Raw genomic sequence first — 16,051 nt, 5'->3', positions numbered from 1 at the left:
CTCACTAACAGAGGTTTTCCTATCTTGGCAGCTGTTTCCTTACAAGGCAGTCATCAGTCCCTGATTTCTTCCTTCCCTTTCTTCCCACAAACAAGGACTCTTTCAAAGAGCGGATGACTGAAGACAGACTGATCTTGGACCGCTTTAAGAAAGTGGAAATGTGTTCAAGAGTTGTGCTTGTGGGCAAGCAGCCTGTATGCGTTAGTTCATTGACGTGAAAGTACCCATTACGACCAAAGCTTGGACAGTCAGAATTCTGTCAGGGGCATTCCAAAGGCTCACACTTAATTCTACCTGTAGTACTGAACATACCTCATTCACACATTAAACGTACTCTACTTGCTTCATCAGCTCATTGAACAGTCTATAGGGTATAAGAAACTGTTTATTGATGGGGCTTTTCAATGTGACAAGCCATGAAATTATCTGACTTCTCCTTATGCTTTCCGTGAAAGAGCTTGCAGTTTTAAGGCAGGGACTTGGCCACAGAGGTTGTAAACTGCAGGTTTTCTTTGGGGTTTGTCTTTGGACTCGTCTTTGGGAGCTCAGAGTGAAAAATGGATAGAGGGAGCTAGCCAGTTCCGCAGGGTTGTGTGCCTGTGTCTTCATCCCATTAATTTCTGAAGTATCCATTCTTTTTATATTTTTGGCATTCAGAAGAGGAAACTTGCTCTTTCCTTCGTTTTTGTCTTATTTCTTTGGACAGAGAAGCATCTCAGGTGTTCTCTCCTGTTCAAGAACTAGATCCTAAAGGGGTGGTCAAAATTAGACTTGGCTCAGGATTATATATATTTTTGCCACCTCTTCACCAGTTCGTTCATTCCTTTGTTTTTAGAGATGCAGCCTTGGAGATGAAATCATTATTGTTTAGAGTTAGTTTTTGTTTGTTTGTTTGTTTGTTTGTTTGTTAATACTCACAGGAGAGGATATTTTTTCCATTGACTTTAGATTAGAGTGGAAGGGAAGAATGGGGTGAGAGAGAAAGAAAGAAAGAAACAATCGATGTGAGAGAGACACATTGATTGATTGCCTTCCACACTACAACCCACGTATGTGCCCTTGACTGGGAATTGAACTTGTAACCCTTCGGTGAGAAAGCTGATGCTCTCTACTTAGCTCACCAGCCAGGGCTGGGCTGGAGTTTTTATTTGAGTTCAATGGATGGACCTATGTACTCAAGATGTAGGTTTGATGTTATTAAGTTATACCTTGCTGCAAGAAAAACCAATATTTGAAAATCTTAAACTTTCAAATGAAATAGTTGAGACTTTATTAATTGGCTCTCTCTATGAATAATAACAATCAGAGAAATAATAATTTGATATGTTGTGTTTGGAAATGAGATATTTTTGGAGTGCCATTATTATATAAAGTACAACCATATGTTAAAAATTGTGCACTCTTGTACAGAAAAATAAGCCGTTTCATTATATCTCTACTCTGTCTTGCAAGATAACCCCATAAAGTTGTAGATAATGATGCTGCTACCATTGCTAGAAACAAACCAAAGAAGTATATGTTTTTTATAAAATTTTGTTAGAGGTGTTATGTATTAAAGCCAGTACAGGTGACCCTTGAATAATGTGGGGTTGCAGCACCAGCCCTGCACAGTTGAAAAATTTGTGTATAATTTTTGACTCCCACAAAACTTAAAATTCTCCCTTGATTCTGTGGGGATTGGTTCCAGGATATCCCCTTCACCCCCACCTCACGTGGATACCAAAATCCACAGATGCTCAAGTCTCCTGATCAATGCATAGAGTTGGCCCTTTGCATCTGTGGGCTCCCAACAGTGAATAAAAAAAACCCTAAAAATAGTACAGGTATGTACTGATGATAAGTAGACTTTCACATTAAAACACTGTGTTGTTCAAGAGTCAACTGTAATTTAATAAAAAGACTAATATTTGACATAGTGACAGATGAATTGTTCTAGAATGACTTTCTAATAAGCTTTTCAAAGAAAAATTAATCATTAGGAATTTATATAACTATTATTTTGTGATTCATATGTTCTGGTTGTCTATAAATGCTTTTTGGGTTTTGATAATTTTTGAGATGTGAGGCTCTGCTATTCAGCGTGTAGGCGCAGCTGCCATACTGGGTATAGAATCAAAGTTTATACCTTTTTTTTTTTTTAATAATTAGGAGGTGGAGGGAAGAAGGAAGGGATAGATATTTTTATTTTCACATTTTTTGTAAAGTACCAGGACCATAGAGTAAATGATGGATTTGTTTGCTTTTCAGATATGAGGATCAATGATGCAGACTGCTGGGTTCAATGAAGCTGGACATTTTTAACTAGATTCATTAAGGAATACAAAGAAAATATTTAAAGGGATCAATAATGGTGTCTTCTGGTTGCAGAATGCGAAGTCTGTGGTTTATCATTATAATCATCTTCTTACCGAATACAGAAGGTAAGTGCAGTTTGAATTTTATTTTTTACATCTAGGAGACTGAAACTGTGCAAGCTTACTTATGTAGAAGAGTACTATTTTATTATTTTAGAAACAGATGTTAAAAAGATTTTCTTAATGTTGAATTATTTTCATTACAGAGCTATATATTAAGAAAGTGCTAGAAGTCTGAATTTTTATTTTACATAAATTTGTAAATGTAATAATTTTAAATAATCCTGAGATAAGTAAATGAACACTTTGTTTTGTTTTTACGTTTTACATTTATTGACTAAATTTATTCTAGTAAATTTGAAGGTATTTTGTGGCAACTCTTTCGCTTCATCTTTTGTCTTCTCCTTGAGTGCAGTCATAGTTCTAAAACTATTAAATAAAAATTACCATATGCGCTGGAAAACTTTTTTTTATAGTGCTGCTATTTTCATGTTACCTATATCTTTTTGGTGACAGATCCGGTTTTTAAAGAATTACATACACTTTTGAGGTTTAATGAAATAATTGGAACCATCATTTATTAATTACTATATGGATTTCCTGGTATCCATTTTTTCTGTAGACATGTTTTTTTTTTTCCATGTGAAAACAACACCCTTCCAGGTACTTTTTACGGAGCAGGTCACAAGTTAATAAGGAGCAAAGATGTGTGAAGTTTATAGTTCGTTGATAGTGATAGTTGTATTAATCGTGTAAAAGCTGTGAAGATTACAAAATCTCTGAGAAATGCATGTACAATATAATGGGTATTTTTGTTTCCAATTAAATATTCTTGAAGAAAATATTTAGAATTTTAAAATTGGCTGATCACATTTATACCTATTAATAAAAAAATAGGTGGAGGAAAAGAGGCATACTGTCAACTAATAGATAGCAGCAAGCTTATTATTACAATGTCTTTGTAATAAACCTGCATAATGTTAACATTTTAATTTTGCCAAAAGAATTTTATTTGAATTGCTTGTTCCAAAATTGTTTTATTTATCTTCTCCTAGCTCTCAAAGTTTTCTACTTTCAGTATGTTGATATAATTTAATAATGCAATTCAAGTAAGTAACACATGATTTAAGTCACACACGAAAGCCATAAATGGGATAGTATTTTATTTTTAGAAGATACTGCTCCTTGCATCAAAATTGAAAGATCTAACATTAAAATGTAATATGTCTGAATAAATAGTACTGTAATGGTAAGCAGTGAGCAGAAACTGAGTTTAATAATAAGAATCTCTGGCTTGGATGATTATAAAAATTTTGTGGGTAATCTATAATTTTGCATCTGCTCCCCCTCCCCCCGCCCCGGGAAAAACTAACTGAATTCCTGCTGTTATGTTGAATGATTTTATACATTTAAGAAAATTTCCAGGTGTGGACCAATGGCTCATTAGTCCACATAATGAAAAAAAATTCCCATCAAGATAGAGACCACTTTGCTGGCACAGTAGCTTAACTCAGCAGGAGGCTAGCAAACAGAGACTTTTTCATGAGGTACTGCAGTTTTATTTCTAGTGTCACCTTTCAGGTCAAGATTCATATCTGCTGTTTAGAGAAATTTCATTTTTGGCACATCAGGCCACGGGGTGTTGCTTTTGAAGCATTTCCCTCCTACGGGTAAGAAGAACCTGGAAAGAATGCACACTGCTAGTTGTGGGAGTATACACAGTTATGTATACTGTTAGAGCAGTGATCCAGCTACATGGTTTTGTCTCAGAAAAGTTTGACATGACATGTCAGTTCTTTATTGCCAGAAAGCAGATGATGCTCTGTGATCACCTATAGAGAAAAACAATCAAAGTTAGGTGTGAGAGCGCAGGAAAGAAGATACAAATTTAACCTTTCAACCATGAAATATCTTCCGGTCCCTTACAGGATCGGTTACCTTTTCAAATCTTAACAGAGGTGAGCACTTTCGTATTAGTACTTACTAGTAGATCCTTACAGATAAACTCAGGTAAGGTTTCCTCCCTCCTTGCTCATTTACTGACGACTAAATTAAGCCAGGTGCTCAATAAAAAAATGGGCAAGGCACAGTTTCTGCTCTTGAGCTCATTGTCTTGTGTGCAGGGGTGGAAATCTCCAATACCTATTGGGGCCAAGCAGACACAGTAACTTGAGTGTGTTTGCAGGCCAGTGCAGGTCTGCCCAGGCAGGGAAGTCCTTGCTGGGGGACCCATGATTGCCTTTTATTTTAGCCTGGTTTTGCCAGTTTTCTGGCTTTGCAATACAAAGTAGACATTAGATTTTTAAGTATAATAGTAACTAATCAAGTTTTTAAGGACAACAAAAAATGTCTTTGTATTGTATTCAGTCATGAGCCATGCCTGCCTTTTCAGAGCTGTCTTTTCTCCTGTTTACCGTAGTGTTTTCCCTTAGCATGTGATTTTCAAGGCTTAACACAATTTTGGGTTTGTTTTACATTTATACAGATGAGAAGTAAATTTCCACATTTGCAAGAATGACTTATTCTGTCAGATGAACATTATAAATCTGTCATGTTTTGTGTGCATATAAGAGCAAATCACTAAGCATTTTTATAACTTTTACTATGGTAAAAGCTGATTACATATATAAAGGTTTAATTGTTAGAATTAGGTTGTCTCCCTCTTGCTATCTCTTTCAATTAGTATTTCAGAATCAATTAAAGTCTGACCCATTAAAATTTACTTATTTTTGAAAAATAGGAACTGTTTTTTTTTATTCTTGAAGTCTCTATTCCCGGTGTATTTTTTAAAATGCTGTTTAGAATTTCCAAATAAAAACTAGTTATAAAAGACCAGACTTCAAAGTATTTTGTAAGTTTTTCTTAGAATTGATTTTATTCCTAGAGAACTAACCTCAAGCCCTTCAAAAATTAGTTTTCTGGAGAAACTGGTGTGTTTTGATTCTTTTGGGTGATTTCTATAAGCATAGTAACCCACTGTGGAATCATGTATCAGTAAGTAGGAAAGTAAATTGAATTTTTGTGTCCTAGAGAATTAAATTTTGGTATATAATGGAGCCCTGGAAAGTATAAGTCAGACATATGAAGGCTTGCTCAAGTGACAAGTTACGAATAATAGCAGTTCTTCAGCAAAGTCAGTAATATGGATTTCAGGTTGAATTTTTATGCAGTGTGTATGTAATTAGATTTCTTTAGTCAGAATTTTAGTTAATTAACTCAAATTGCATTTCTGCTTATCCTCATTTCAAAGAAAAATATTATGCTAGGTATAAAAGCCAGATATTCCAGATACAGTTGTACATATTTATTTAATATACATCAAGACAATTTTAGAGCATAGCCATAGAAATAGTATCGTACCCGTTTTTAATGTAGTTTTAAATTCCTTAAGCACATTTTACAATGACTTTTGTGTGGATGGTATCTTACTAAAAAAGGATGTTTGATTGTGGAGTCTTTTCACTAGTTGTGTGGCAGGAAAAAAGTAGATCTAGGTGTTATGTATGAATTCGAAAACCTTTTTGGCATATAAATACTTCCTTCAGAGTGGTCTATAATTTAGTGGAAGGAATTGTTCTCCAAGGTTAAATTTAAGAAGGATCATTTCTTTTTTCTTTCATTCTTTTATTAACACACGCATAATGAAATGTATAAAATTTATATTTGCACACACAGGCATACACAGTATGTCAGCTTCATGGGGTCTTTTTATTTTATTTTTTTGGTTCACTGTTGTGTCCAAGTTTCTAGAACAATGCCTGGCTTATAGTAAGCACTCATTCTATATCCATCACATAAATAGCATAAATCTTTAAAGAGGATAATGGTCTTAATCATTCGAGAGGGGACAATAAATACTTGCTGTAACAAGGTGAAAAGTGCCATGACGATGATACTCACAGAGGTAGAGGTGAAGTGTAGCTGAGTTGGTTGGGGTATATATCAGGAAGTAATGATGTGATGATGCTTGAGCCTGAATCTCAAAGTTGCTGAATAAGCTAGGTAAAGATGGTGAGCATGGTTGTGGAGAAACAAAAATAAGTGGAGAGAAAACAGTGTAGATATGAAATAAACTATTACAGTGGTTTTCAAACTTTAGGAGCCACAGAATCACCTGGAAGGTGTGGGGTAGAGCCCAAGGATTTACATTTCTGAAAAACGTCCGGGATGACACGGGTTGCTCGGCATCACACTTAAGAAGCACTATAGTATTAAATGAGTGTGGGTGGATGAGGTGAGGTGTTAGGGATGCAGAGGTGTGGATATAAAGTAACTTTTTAAAAAGAGTTCTAGAAAAAAAAATTATGGCTTAATTCATTGTGATTCAGAAGTCGCAACCAGTTATTTACTGGGAGTTACTATCTATACCTTTTCATATAGCTCTTTATTCCTCTGTTGAAGTTCCTTGGGTATAATTTTAGGCTTCAAAAAGGAATTATTTTGTCACTCTGTTTTGACAGTGTACTAAGAAAGAAAAAAAAATAACATAGAAAAACTGTCTCCAGATTGGAAAAAGCAGAACATATTTTCTGTTAAGGGTAAATGTGACATTGTCAGAACTCCTAAACCCTTGCTTCAGTTTGTCTCTTTTCATTGTGATAACCTTGTTCTTTTTCTTGTTGGGAATAACTACATGGCTATTGCTATGATAATGCTGAATTAACTTACTGTAGGGACTTTAGATTTCCCAGTCTAGCAAAATTGACTATTTTTGTTCATTTCAGTATATTTGATTAGTTGAAAGCTAGGAGGTAAATTTTCAGCAAGGTGCATGGGGATTTGGCAGTATGACTCCTATTAAACTTAATGGGAGTCACAACTCCCATTAAATTAATAGAAATTGTACAGCATATCCATGTTCGCTGCATAGCAAATGTAACCTTATATTTTAAATTCACAAATTATGTAAATTAACTTTGGGTTAAGCAATGTATTTTTAAAAAATGATTTTCTTTATATTTTTAGTGCAGATCAGTGTGATTTTACTCCTTAAGAGAGTAACTAACTGTATTGCTCTTAGGCCACTTTGAATATTCCTTATTGTATTAAATGAGTGTAATGTAATTTGATTGCAGCAGCTTTCTTCTGCATAGGTTATGATGTAATTCAGTTTTAAAAATAAATATTAATGCCATTTACAAATTATATGATGTTGTTTATATTGTAAACACCAGATGCCTTGTAGTACTAATACCAGGATTCAAAAGCAAGGCATATTTGTTCTGAATGTGGCTCAAGTTGGAAAAAAAATAAAATAAGACTAAATAGGATACACTGGTGTTCTTTTTTAAAATTAATTTGGAATATACTTTGGATGTCTTATTTGACATTCATTGTCAAAATATGCCGTATTTTATATGAAGATTAAGTTCCAGTGCCTAATTTTTTTTTTCTTTACATTTTTCCTCCCACTTTTTATTCTAGTTCATCTTGCTTCTTTTCCAGTGTTAGGGAAGGTTTGTTTATCCACAATCTCTGTTGATTCACCAGTAGGCCTGTGACTGGTGGTAAAGTGTTATAAATCAGTGTGTCACACACAATAGACCTCAATAACATTGTATTGCTTGACTATAAATTTTTGCAAACCTTTATTTTCTGACAGAAAAGACTACATTAAATGTTTAACAAATAAATCTGTTAACTATGAAAAATATTTGCTAAGAGTAAAGAGGTTATAAACTTGTCCTTATAAGATGAAATTTTTGAAATATTGATTTGATATCAATATTAGGCACTTATCACAGTCATTGCTATATTTTGAAAGAATCAATAGTGTAATACAGTAGCTTAATTAAAAGCACAGGAAGCATGTAAAGCTTCTTAATTTTGCTTAACGGTAGTTGTGTTACTTACTCACTGAGTACTTTCAGTTTTGATTAATCTTTTGCTTAATGTTTCGAATTCATACACATTTTCTCTTTTTTATCTACTATCTGTTTAGGTTTCAGTATTAGGGAATAAGATAATACAAAGGCTTGTGCACATCTGAGTATTAATGCTGAACTGGTATGTCTTGAAGAACTGATTTATCTGCCACATTACTGAGGGAGTGCCTTACTGAAACATATGCTTGGTACCCTGTGGTACTCTTTATTTTCTTTTCACCTCCTGCATGACAGAGAATGACATATGACAGCCGTGCAGTCTGCATGTATTAGACATCAGTGTGGATTAGTGAATATCTCCTGACATCTTTCAACCCTATTCTTGAACTCCTTTTGTCAACTTGACAGAAGTGATTCCAGGAGAATACCTAGCCCCAGCCCTGGGATTTCTTGGCTAAAATGTAAGGCTGGGAAGGGAATTCCCTATCAGAGCTTTAGGAAGCAAAAACATTTATAATCCCTCCCTAGCAGCATGGTACTCTACTGAGTTTGACTTTTATGTTTGCTATTATTCTTGCTTTGAAGGCTTATTTTTCTTAAAAGTTCATGTTGCCTCCCTCTTTGAGTTTGAATGTAATACATTCTCACGAGAAAAGCTATGAAAAAAAAAATTAAGGTAGGAATTTAAAATTGTTCATAAGTCTAGGACCTTGATATAACCACGACACATTTTCCTTTTTGTTTCTAACACACATTCTTGATGTTATGGATAAAATACAATTATGATTTATAAAACAAAATTAGGTTTTTCATCCCCACCTCTATACTTTTATATTTTTATTTCACTTCATGGTCTCATAACTTGTATTATTATGTCATTATATATTTAGATAATGGATGTTAACAGTTGCATTGCAGTATATTATGTATACGTCAAACATAATTTACGCTTCTCTCTCTAATCATTGGCCATTTTAACAATCTCATTCAAGTATATGCAAAAGAAATATGTTATAAATTTTTCCTTTATATCTGGTTATTTCCTGAGACTAGAATTCTGGAATTCTGATTAATTATATCAGGCACATGGATAGATTCCAAACTGGTTTTTCTGAAGGGTTATACCAATGTTCATTTTGATTACCAGTGTGTAAAAGTATCAGCCTACACACTTTACCAGCATTGATTTTAAATTTTTAAAAGAATTGGCACTTCCTATGTGAAAAAGGGTGTCTGATTGTAAAAAGGGGGTGGTAATTTTCTGGGAAAAAATAGAGGGATTCAGATAAAGCAAATTTTTGTTTTGCATATGAGTTTATCTGAAAAAGAGTCTTTTTTCTATTGTTTTGTATCTAATTGGTGTGTGTGTATTAATCATTAGTTCTCTCTCCCCTTTACTTTCCTGCTTCATCCTTTTCTCTGTTGTAATGAAATCAGGTGGTAGATATGCCTAAAATTAAATTCAGGTCTTGATTAGAGGCAATATGTTACTAAGAGTGAGGGACTTCATAAACTTTAGCTAAACACAGTAGAGAGGATGAACAGGTGGCCTTGCTGGTGGTAGTGGGGAGAGAGCTGTCAGATTTTAAGAGACCCACTTTTATACGGCAGAACGCTGTGATAAGGTGATGGTGGCAGGTGATTAAAAAGTTGGTAAATAAAGTGAAGGAGACAGGTGGTATAGGTTAAGTATGTTCCCTTGTTTAAGGAACGTACCTTGATTAGTTTTGTTTTTTGGTTGTTTGTAGTAGATCTGTCAGATACCTGAATTTGTTTCCAGGCAGAAAGAAAATAAACAATAACCAGTGCAAGGAGAGGAAGTCTCATTGAGGAAAGGAGAGTGGATATTAGGATATTGGGAGAAGGAGATTCAGGAAGAGATGTGCACAGGAGAATAAGAAATTTAAGGGAGGTCACGATGGATGTCTTTAATCTTATTTATCTAGAACAGTGCTCCTTAAAATTTAATGCACGTATAATGCACTTGGGAATCTTGTTAAAATGTAGATTCTGATTTCATGATCTGGGATGGGCTTCGAGAGCCTGCATTTCTAATAAGCTCCCAGGCGATGCTGAGGCTGCTGGGCGGTGAGAGGACATCTGTATCAAGGAGTCTTGACTATTAAAATGTTTAGTCTAGAAAATTAGATTTTGGGTGACAGTGGTTCCTACCTTTGCAAATCAAGGTTTGTTTCTAACCTTAACACAGTTGAAATGTAGAAATAACATCTTTCACTTTTCTAATTTGTTTTGTGTTAATAAGGAACTAAGCTACCATATGACATTTTTATATTTCGTTATACTTTTAATCCTGATTTATATGCTTTCTAGTGACCTTTCATCTGATGGTTTGTTTTGAAAAATCCCTGAGTAAATGCAGCCTGACCCCTTCTCCCTAATATTTCCCTCTAGTCCCCATTGATCTGTCCTACTTTTAGTCTGTGATGCATGGAAACACTACTTTTAATAGCATTTTACTACCAATGTGCTTAATTCTTGAAGTAAAATTATAAAATCAAGTAGTGTAAAGTGTATATTATGTTTGTCTTAACCCATGTAGGAAGTTTGTATTTTACTAATTTTTCAAAGTCAATATATTTTTAAAACTAAGAATTTTTATCATTTTCACTCGTGTATTAGTGCCCTGACATGATAGCACCATAAAGGAGTATAGGATGGGAATGTAAACTGGTTATCTAAAAGAGCTTAAAGATACTTTATCCACTTAAGGTCATCTAGCGATTTTTCTGCTTTGTAGATCCATATGTAATCAAAGATTTTATTTAAGTAGTAGATATTATCTCCTTTTACTTTTCCTATCAGAGATAAAGATAGGTTACTGATATGATTTATTTTAGTTTTATGATAATACAAATCACATTTATTTCTTCATGAAGTTCATTAGATTATTCAGCTTTTAAAGCCAAATAAAAAGTAAGTAGGAAATTTTAAACAAAGCGCATTCTATATGGGTATCTTAGAGGTAAACATACCTTTTGTTTGTATTTATTGGTAGAACTGAGGAATTTTAGACTGAGAATCACAACTTGGACATTAGTTAGCCACGTAGAAGTTTTCAATTTACAGGTTGAGAAATGAAGGCCTTCAAAGTGGTCCCTTTGTGTCCAGCTCTGCTCACTGCCACTCCATTTTACTTTCTGTAGAACCGAATCTTTACCCTCAGGTAGGTCATTGGTGTATTTTCCTACCTCATCAGGCTTCACCCAAGAATATTAAAGATATACTTTAAAATATATTGCTTAACATTGTTTCACTTAAGGGTGACAATTGAAAAAGATCTTTTATTTCAAAGTTTTTAATATCATTACATTCAGATTAAAAGTACATTAGATTGACTTTATTTTGAAATATATAAAACATAGTACCAATGTTACTAACTCTGTAATTTTCAAATAACATTCAGGAATTGTATAATCATAAGCAAATATTTTTTAAAAAATCAAAATTTCTCTTTGAAAGTGCAAACTGCTTCAGAATGACTATCAGAACATTTCAAAACTGAAATATTACAACAGTTTTGATTTTTGCTCAATGTAGTTTATCAGTTTTACACTGAGTATTTATCATTGAAATAATAGTTAAAGGCATGCTTTTATATCCCCTCCTTCAGGTATGGGGTTTTAGACATTACCTTTTCCCTTTTGTTTGCTTACAACAGGAAGCTCCTTTAATCCTTTGCATTGTTTTAGAGTTTAAGCAAATAGAGGCTATCCCTGTTAGCTTTTAAAAGCTCTTACTTTTGCTGCATTAATGGCACTCACTATAGATTCTGGGATCCTGCTTTATTTACCAGAAAGCTTGCCTTTGAGATCTGTCATTCCATTCTTTTAACTGTGCTGTTAATTGACAGCAGAGATTGAGTGGAAAACCTTTAGTGACAAAAACTGGATATAGGTATGACTCCAATCTAAAGGCTGATGAATCTTTGCTGCTTTATCCCTTTCTATTTGTACTAACGTACTAAATACAGATGAGAAGAACAAAGTACAGTTGAAAACATTCAGAAATGTTAAGCAACAATAAAACTCTATAACCATTTAAATGACAGCAGCTGACTATTTGAGTTAACTTTGTGTTTGGCTTAATTTGGGGCCCTAATTATTCCTAACTTACGTGAGTAGATTTCAATTATAGTATCCTGCAGGGATTTGTAGCTAAGGCAACTAAAAGAATAATTTTACATAAAGTACTTTTGTTCAACTGATTAGGCAAGTTAAAACGTAATGATGTAAAATTGAAACCCTTCTGACAAGGTCCAAACAAAAATGTTTTTAGTAATTTGGTTAAAAAATTAAAATAAGTTTAATTTTAAGTAATATTTTGGTTTTGGGGAAGATTGCCTTTATTGTCATACTGATAATACATGTATGTATGTATACACACACATATATAAAATGTATCTTAAGATTCCATGTTTTAGTAAAGTAGTAAAATAGTGAAGATATTTGTCACAGTGCAGATCTTCCTAAATCATGTTTAATCACTTCATACAATCCTTGATATATAGTTTGACATCTTCAGATACCTAGGTTTAGAGGAGAAATACAAATAACTTGAATGACTAGCACCTCTTTTGTATTTTGGAATGCATTTCAATTGAGCACAAATCAGGGATTCATTTATATATTTGAAATGCTGTATTACAAGAAGTACAAGGACACACGATGTGGTTGATATTGTGCTACAGTTGGTAGACAATGCGATATTTAGCTGCCTCTTCCTAAATATTCTTTCTCCCCAGTAATTTCGAACACCTTTACCAGACTGAAACCTACTTTATGACTGTTAGTGATAAATCCTACTTTGATTCCTTACTAGTCTATGTATTGGAGCAAAATATTAAAAAAAAGAAAGAAAGCATTTATTGGCATCAATAGGTCATTTTGAGACTTAGCCATAACATTCCACTGGAGTATCATAGCTGTTTAATATTAGTCTAGTCCAGTGAATGAAGTTAAGAGCCAGTAGCTCTGTTGTCTTATCTTCTCAGCACCCTTTTGTGTTGTCCCAGACCTCTTCACCCTTTCTCTTCTCCCCCTTTACCCTTCCTCAGTTTTTGAACACCTGTTTTATGTTAGTCATTGTCTTTATATATTTACTAGTGACCCAGTGTGCGAAATTGCACGAGAATCTGGACCCCAGACCCCGACACACCACGGGACCCAGAGTCAAGTCCCTGCCCACCCGCATGCCTCGCTGCGCACACAGCCCTGCCTGGTGACCTGTCTTTGGTTGTTACAGCATTAGGGCCACTGGGTTTTAATAATCCTATCTAATAAAAGTAATATGCAAATTGACTGTCACTCCAACACACAAGATGGCTGCCCCCATGTGGTCAAAGATGGCTGCCCCCATGTGGACACAAGATGGCTGCCACAAGTTGGCCAGAGGAGGGCAATTGTGGGAGATCAGGCCAGCAGGGGAGGGCAGTTGGGAGGGACCAGGCTTGCAGGGGAGGACAGTTGTGGGCGATCAGGCCAGCAGGGGAGGGCAGTTGGGAGGGACCAGGCCTGCAAGGGAGGGCAGTTGGGGGCGATCAAGCCTGCAGGGGAGGGCAGTTAGGGGTGACCAGGCCAGCAGAGGAGGGAAGTCGGGGGCGACCGGGCCTGCAGGGAAGGGCAGTTGGGGGAGACCCAGGCTTGCAGGGGAGAGCAGTTGGGGGGGGGGGGACCAGGTCTGCAGGGGAGAGCAGTTCGGGGGGGGGGCAGGCCTGCAGGGGAGGGCAGTTAGGGGCGATGAGGCTGGCAGGGGAGGGCAGTTAGGGGCAATCGGGCTGGCAGGGGAGCAGTTAGGCATCAATCAGGCCGGCAGGGGAGTGGTTAGGGGGTGATCAGGCTGGCAGGCAGAAGCGGTTAGGGGCAATCAGGAAGGCAGGCAGGCGAGCAGTTGGGAGCCAGCAGTCCTGGATTGTGAGAGGGATGTCCGACTGCCCGTTTAGGCCCGATCCTACTGGGATCGGGCCTAAACGGGCAGTCGGACATCCCTCGAGGGGTCCCAGATTGGAGAGGGTGCAGGCTAGGCTGAGGGACACACCCCCCTCCCATGCACGAATTTCATGCACCGGGCCTCTAGTTAATTGATAAGTGCATTCAAGGAACGTTAGTACCAAAACAACATTTTAAATACATACTTCATTGATGGTGCAGCAGTTTCACTAATGATCACCTAAAAACAATGTGGTGGATTTGTGAATATAGAAAACAAACAAGTGTCTCTGTATGTCCAATATACAGTTTTGCAGGAATGGAGTCTTTGGGATTAACAGCTGAGGATACTTTTAAGACTTAAAATCAAACCCTAATTACTGACTTCAGCCCCAGTTCTTAAATGATTTTCATTGAAGCTTAGATATAAGAAGGAGGAAATTATATCCTTCTAATAGATAACGATGTTTTATTATAATGGTATTGAATATAGACATATGTTACATTTGAAAATATATTACTGTTTTGGTTAATATAGTTTTAATGACTGTTACTAATATTAAGATGTTTAGAGCTGATAATGAAATTGATGGCTTTGCTGAGGGATCTTCATAATATGTCTTTTAATTTTATATGTGTGTGTGCATATATACGTGTATATTTAGGTACATATGTGAGTATATATGTATTTGTTTATGTATATGCATTTACTGGTATGTGTATATCTATATACCGGAAGTGAGAATTTCTTATTTTCATTTAAATAACACTTGAAAATGAATACTGATTTTATATACAGTCTGTCTCTTTTGGAAAAAAATTCTGTATGTAGTAAAAATTGAGGTAGATGCAACTAGAGAAAAAAGTTTTATGCAAGAACCCCCTGCTATTTGTAAGTTCTTGTTATATCACAGCTTTTAGGAAAGACCTATCCTAGTACTTGTTTTCACTAACTCAAAGGAATCCAAAAAGATTTTCACTTTATAAAAAAAAAAAAAAAAAAAGCATTCAGCGTTTGTTTTGCAGCAAGCCATTATAGAGGAAGCTTATACCCACAGCAGCGAGAGTGGCCTGGACAAGCCCCTTCCTGGGAACTACACTCAACATCAAGTCCCCGAAGCTTTTAACTATGTCTGTGAGCATCTGTATGTTACCTTGATTTATTTTGTGCATCTTTTAGCAAGATGTGTCCTAAGCTATCAGAAAAGACTAAGGAAGCTTGCAAGAGTTTTACGCTGAATGTAAAACTGGGTGTAATTAAACATTTTGATCACGGTGAACAAAATAAAGACATTGTATGTGCATTGAGTGCTGGGCCTGGGAACATTAAAAAACGTCCTGCATACATGAAAATTGCTTCTTTGCTTTACATTATTTTGGCTTTCGAAAAGTTTCATAGGAATGTTCTACTTTCAGATAGTGGGGGGAACCCATATTCATTAGTTTTTAAGGCGAATGCATTTGACTTAGAATGATGAGTTAAAAATAATATATTTAAGTTTTTCTTGATATGCTGAGCATTGATTTGAGGTTTCAAAAGTGCTAGTTTCTGAACCGCACATCTTAACAGTTCATCACCAGGTTTTATAGCAATAATGATGTCTCAGATTAAAGAATTATTTCATCAGCTTCATTCCTGAATGATGTATATTTATTTTAGCAAGCCAATCCATCCTATTCTTGAAATGAAAGTTTGGCATCCCTGAGAAAAATTGAAAAGAATGTGTTGCTATTTCATAAGAGGAGAGTTCCAGAAATGGTTGTGCCACGGCTGTGCTATTAGAACAAATGAATCATCATTCAGTTCACTCTCTGGAAGGAGAGGGTGTAGTTTATTACAGGAAGAGATATTTATGAATATAATCTTGTTTATGTGTGGGGAAAAACAAACCATAATACTTTTTAAGTATGGTTAACATACTGTATT

At 35.4% G+C, this 16,051-nt stretch overlaps 1 protein-coding gene across 11 annotated transcripts in view; it reads left to right on the top strand.

Moving 5' to 3' along the window:
• The window catches only part of ADGRL2 (adhesion G protein-coupled receptor L2), a 211,471-nt gene that overhangs the window by 66,556 nt on the left and 128,864 nt on the right, over positions 1–16,051 (top strand). For all 11 annotated transcript variants that reach the window (XM_079777921.1, XM_079777924.1, XM_079777923.1 and 8 more), the window contains exon 2: positions 2,248–2,420. In XM_079777921.1, coding sequence (XP_079634047.1) covers positions 2,348–2,420 — 73 coding nt within the window. In that variant the 5' untranslated portion in view covers positions 2,248–2,347. The remainder of the gene's footprint in view (positions 1–2,247; positions 2,421–16,051) is intronic.

The sequence above is a fragment of the Cnephaeus nilssonii genome (assembly GCF_951640355.1).
Source record: "Cnephaeus nilssonii genome assembly, chromosome: 7".
In the NCBI taxonomy this organism is placed as follows: Eukaryota; Metazoa; Chordata; class Mammalia; order Chiroptera; family Vespertilionidae; genus Cnephaeus; species Cnephaeus nilssonii.
This window is presented reverse-complemented; position numbering and strand designations above follow the sequence as displayed.